General features: G+C 47.6%; 1 protein-coding gene across 2 annotated transcripts in view; it reads left to right on the top strand.

Moving 5' to 3' along the window:
* The window catches only part of LOC119463338 (spondin-1), a 173,569-nt gene extending 169,721 nt beyond the window's left edge, over positions 1 to 3,848 (top strand). For both annotated transcript variants that reach the window (XM_037724143.2, XM_037724142.2), the window contains 2 exons: positions 410 to 649; positions 1,354 to 3,848. In XM_037724143.2, coding sequence (XP_037580071.1) covers positions 410 to 594 — 185 coding nt within the window. In that variant the 3' untranslated portion in view covers positions 595 to 649; positions 1,354 to 3,848. The remainder of the gene's footprint in view (positions 1 to 409; positions 650 to 1,353) is intronic.
* Positions 3,849 to 6,000: the final 2,152 nt, after the last annotated feature.

A 6,000-nucleotide genomic window follows, 5' to 3' on the forward strand; every position in this document is an offset into this window, starting at 1 on the left:
AGCCGCACGATAGCAGTTCAAAGCGGCGCGCATGTTCGGGACAGTTCTGCGCATGTTCCGAAGATAGCAGCTGACGAAGCGCGCGTCCAAGTATGGAGGAGATGGGCATTCAGGCGGGTGCAGCGAAAGCGGCGTAGCGTGACTGGCCGCAAGCGAAGCTCGCCCACACGCTGATAACACCGCACTATAAACGCGCCATCATCATTCGACCACTGTTTATCACTTCGTTGCCAACCTTCTGTGAACCTTTCCTCGGGTCTGTACACGAGAGCGACTTCCTGTCTTAGTGGTCGTCCCGTTCTTGAGCGCGGTCCTTCCTTTTCCTTTTCTTTTTTTCCTTTTTTTTTCTGCAACCACAAACTCACTCGTTCGTGAACTGTTTCTCCCCTCCCTGTTTTTCACCTTCCAGCGGTGGACTGCATGCTGACGCCGTGGAGTGAGTGGCGTCCCTGCTCCAAGACTTGCGGACCGGGAGCCGTGCAGGAGCGACATCGCACCATCAAGCGGCACCCGAAGAACGGAGGATCCAGCTGTGACGCCACTTTCGAACGGCGCTACTGCACGCTTCCACCGTGCGACTACCGCCGCCGCTAGCCGCCGGGAAGGCCGCTTGGCCATCCCACCCGCAGCGGGACGGCGCACTATCCTGGTCAGTGCAATCCAAGGAGCCTATATAAGTTTAAGTATATATACCCTCCTTGGTGCAATCATGTCCCAACTCACAAGCACCATGTGCCTCACGAAAGAATTGCGACACCGAATATACACAGAAGGAACGTATGAACAGTTGTAAAGCATCTCAAAACGGTTTATGCACATTAAAGACGTCATAAGACATTACTAAGCCTCGCAATTAAGCGTTGAAAATCGCCGCGAACGCGGTGTCTTCGACAGCTGCAGCAGCAGGTGGCGGTTTCGCTTCGTTGCGTTCAGGGGGCGTTAGTTGTTGTTGCGCTCTAGAGTTAACTGTGTATAGGCTCCCTTTCGGGAGCCTATATACAGTAACTATATTGCGCTCTGTCTTTGCACACATACAGCGCGTGGAAGAGTCAGCGAAAGAATCCCCTGCTTCATCACCTGGCATTCCTAATTGTTCGGTTGCGCGTCGTTCTTTGCATGGCCTAATGTATAGCGTTTTGTACACGTAATGTATAGCCTTGTACACAGTTACCATGTCCACCGGTTCCGCCAATAGGAGTCGTTCATGAGTAGCGTGAATACATATGTAGTTTTCAAGATAATGTTTTATTAGTCCCATTTACGTCAAAGTTGAACGTTGAGGAATCTGTGAGAGCAGTTGATTGGAACCTTGTGTCGCCGGTGTGTGTAAACTGTGTCTTTGTCTGTTCGCAGTGCCAAACTGAAAGTTACCTGGTACGAGTACTTCAAGACGCCACCCGACACGACTGCACACATATCGCCTGGGCCTTCGACCTCTATCCAGTTTTTTCTCTCGACCACCACGCACACGTCAACGAATCGACTACCGCCTCTGCTATCACGCTGCTGCGTAGCGCTGCTATAGAACGCTGCTCTTAGACCGCAGAGCTCTGTAGGCTTACTCGCATTCAGTTGTTCCCTTGAAGACGCATCTCTCAACGCTGGTTAGCGATGTTTTGCTGTTTCGAAGATAGTTAAAGAAGAAAACGGTGCTGAGAAAACAAAGAAACCAGCTCCATATGGCATCAAGCTCCTTCTCGCCGACTTGCACTACTACTGCTACTACTGCTGCTGCTACTACTCATCTACGCTGCACAAGGTCACTGCACCACGTGACTCCTGCTCCACACGCTCGCTGATTTCGCTGTTCCTTTCGCCTTTCGCCAAAGTCGGCGCACGCTGTATAGATAGACGTAAGGCTGCTTCGTAGGGCACAATCGCATTTCACTGATCGTAGGAATGCGTCTACCAAAGAACGACGTCGAGTGTACGCCACGTGCACAGAACGCCGAGCTTCCATATACGTTCGAGACTCAGCGAAAGGGGCCCGCAGTTGCCTCAAAACTGAGGCCGGAACAATAATGCAAGCAGGTGCCGCGGCTACTGCTTGCTTTTGTTCGAAGTAATTGTTAGTAATAATCCAGTGTTCGTATAAAAGAGTGTACGACGTTGTAAAAAAAAAGAGAGTCCCGGTGAAATTCTCCCCGTGTGATTAATAATAGCTCGTGTGTTGTGTCGTTATGCTTTGTGTGTACTTCCAGCTTGCATTGTAAATATCCCTTGCACCAGTTGGCTGGTCCGAAAGCAAGGTCGTTACAAGTTGGCAGCCTATATAAGTTCCTCGATAAACGTGTGACACGTGAGCTTCCCGTTGAAAGAGTAAAGCGCGAAGAAACCTCTACCCTCATTTCTGCCTATATTCTAAACGATTGTCTGAGTACCAACGCTTCGGGAAGAAGGAATGACCTCGGCTTGTTGCAGTACCGGAAGGCTCAGGTTTATGGTGCACTGCTCAGACTGATATCTGATCGTTTTCACTGTCGATATGACAGTACATATTTGCTGCTTACTTCATGAAGCATCTAAATAAAGTATGGACCCTTTGGACATACAAGTTTTGACTACATTCAGCGATTAAGCACCCCTCGACGCAGCATAACTGCATATGCTCGTTCGCAAGAGGTTCCCACGCCCAGCTTCTGTCTTAAGAAATTATCTCTCCAGTCAGAAGACAATTTGATTTATGAGAATTCTCTCGCTGGTGAACGGTTGAGAAAGACTAAGATCATTTCGCAAACCTGTGAGCTGCTACACTCAGAACATAACGTTTTCTCCATCCTTACGAGAACGCCTGTGCGGAATATATAGGCGTGCTGAAGTCAAAGTACTTTGTCATCATCTAATAACAACCGGGTTTCACTGAACCAGTAGCCGAAAGCGTTTTGTTTTTAGAAGTTTCCTACGACACGTGAAGCAAAATCTCCGGTGGCACGAGATAGAAGTTCACATCCTTCCCCGGCTTGGAGCTCATGATCTGGTGCTATCGGCCAATCGTCAAATTGATCCTATACGTTTCATATTGCAAATGATTACTGAATTCAAGCGGTGTGACGTCTTGCGAAAACATATTTACGTTTTGGTCGGCGTCTTACTATAGGACCGCTCAACAAATGGTAGCACACTATAAGACATGGCACAGCATTAAAGACTTTTTCAGTGTTCAACTTTTCCCCGTGAAAAGAATGTGAAGGGGGGACAAAATTAACGATCCGTACGATATAACACGTTTGTGCATGACGTCCCAAGAGCTCCCGCTAAAACGTTTTCAAGCCGATATCACGCGCCTCTAATAAGAATAACGATACCGAAAACAAGAACTTAGTTGCCACATGGTTATCTTTCAGTGTACCGCATAGCTTTCTAAACATGCGTCCTGAGGCTCATCCGTAATCTACGAGACACTGTCGGACACTTCGCTGACCACATGTAAGCTTTGTTTCTGACATACACGTCATAGAACTTGCAGCACTGCAAAGATCCTCCCACTGTTTCCCGGTGTCCCCTGTAATCTAAGTCCCGTCGTTCATGGCATGGCTCTGGGATGTCTCAAGCCAAAAGAACATCGGCCGCTTTGCCCGGTCATCGCCATTTCCACGTCTTCCGAACGCGCCTTCAAAAGTGACCGCGGCTATTTTCGAGTTGGTCAAAGGCAGCTAAGAAAAGAAGGCTTCTTTTTCAAGCGCTTTCGCATTTCTGCATGTATCTATCTCTTTCTGTGTGTGTACATGTTTATTCTGTAAACGCAACTAAACATAGGTGGTGCCTTTATGAAAACGAAAAAAAAAAGGGGAAGGTCATTCGCATCCTTGTTGCCCCGTTTCAGTTCCTCAACTTTTTTTCTTCCCTTTGGTGGGGTTGTCGAATTTGCGCGAAAGGGCGTCTCAGAACCGTGAAGGTTGGACAGATTTTTGACGCTAAGGGGTGTCATGTTGCACGAAGAGCTCTTGTGCAACGTGAACTCTGAGCAAAGAGCACATCAAACTGTGTACTGACGCGCTTCGCATCAAGCAAAGAATCAAGGGAGGTCGCTTGACACGGCAAAATAAAAAAAGGAAAACAAAAGAAAGAAATAGTCGAAATTACCGTGATCATTTTACACACGCAAGTGATGCTTTCATTTGCAGAACAGTTGACAAAAAGAAAACTTTATCAATAGCAAATGTCAGCTTCGTCTGCGCAACACCCAGTAGAAGTTAAACCTCGTTATAACGAACTAGATGGCACGCGAAAAGTGTGTCGATAAATCGGGAACACTTAAAACACTTGCAAGAAGAGCTCAGTATTTATTTAAGGGGGAGAATGAGATGCAATGAGTCCGACATAAAGTCCCTAAAAAAACTAAAGTAGCGCCATTCGTGTCGCCCATGCAGGCTCCTCCTCTCCCGCGTGTCTTGCAGATTGTAAATGGAGCCAGTTGAGGGGTGGCATCGCTGTTGGCCGAAAAGATGGGCTTGTTCAAATCTTTCCGCTAAACGGACTAGAGCGCTGCGGTCTAAAGCGATTCATTGGAAGAGTGTTCGAGAGATAAATACGGCAAGTATCATGCTTTGTAGACCAGTGAAATAATAAAAACGCTTGCACTGCAAAAAACATCACCTCAAGCAAGCAATACTCGATGCGAGAGCCGACCGTTTGCTTGCGGACGCGCTCGGCGCTGACGCTCTCGATGGCAGCGCCACTATCGCCGTGTAAACTCGGCGGCGCTAAGAATCTGCAAGCATGACGCACTAGCTTTTCTGAAGGTAGTGAAGGCGCCATTTTGTCTGTCCACTGCGTTGTTTATTTTGGCACGCGATGCCGACCCGAAGAGCCGCGAAACGAGCGCGCGTTCCACAGACGACACCGGCGTACCGTTCGCCGAGCGGCTGCCCGAGGGCGGCCGCGCGCCGCTTTCGCTTTCGCGTCCGTAGTTTCCTCCTGGACGCTGTAGGGGCGCTGCTGCAGCTACTGAGAGAGGAGGCAGAGGCGAAGGGGTGCGGTTGGCGCTACTTTATTTTTTTAGGGACTTTAGTCCGACAGAGCAGCTCACGCCATCTGGTATAGAGCCGTCATTATTCGTGCAGTGCTAAGGAACTTAAGCGGGCTTTCTGGTATCGTAAAGGAAAAGCAATCTGCCTCAAACTGTCAAGGTAATGCGCTTGCGTGAACAACACATGAACAAAATCTTGAGGTCTTTAACAAAACAGATCACCTATGACTCATATGGCTCATGTTTTCTATCAAAACTTCGTTAAGTCAGGAGACAACGACTTTACTTCATTCCTTCGAGGCTTTCAATTGGCTTTATAAATGTGTGTCGAAAATCTATAAAATTTATTTAGGTTGTAAATATCCTAAATATAGTTTCGTTAAAACGAGGTTTCATGCTACTTGACATCTAAGATTTACGCTGAATTGCGTATTACTTATCGGCAAGGTTCAACATTGCCTCCATTCCGGTGCCATCTCTCGTTCGTTCAAGCCGATCTCCTGAGGTTCTTGTGTTGCTGCGAAGGCCTTGTTTTTCTGTGTGTGGTGTTTAGTAACCATAGCCAGAACGATCTTAGCAGATGGGTGTCGTCGTTTCACATAGCTTTCGAAGTGTGTCACTGTTCTCCTGTTGTGAAGCAAATGATTATTTTCCTGTCTGTCTGCCCAGCGCTCGAAGCTTGTATATCCTGTTGCACAACTCTCGACGACATCGGACGTGCTGAGGCGCAACTTCTTGTCTTTTTTTTTTTCTGAGTCTAGCGGTTTTCTCGGGACGGTGTCCGAAACACAGAAACATGCGTAGAATTGAGGCACAGCGTAAACTTCCGTGCGAACAAAAGCCAGTATAAGATACTTTGTCAAAATAACATCACAATTATACCACAGGCTAGCGCGGTTTACGATGCATACTTACATAGGTGGAATTTTTTTATTGAGATGCCGTGTCGCCTCTCAACTTGTGTTGATTGCAAGATCACATTTTCGGAAACTCAGACAGGATTTGCCACTCACGGAACAAAATTTCTGAAA

Source organism: Dermacentor silvarum, chromosome 9, assembly GCF_013339745.2.
Source record: "Dermacentor silvarum isolate Dsil-2018 chromosome 9, BIME_Dsil_1.4, whole genome shotgun sequence".
Taxonomy (NCBI): Eukaryota; Metazoa; Arthropoda; class Arachnida; order Ixodida; family Ixodidae; genus Dermacentor; species Dermacentor silvarum.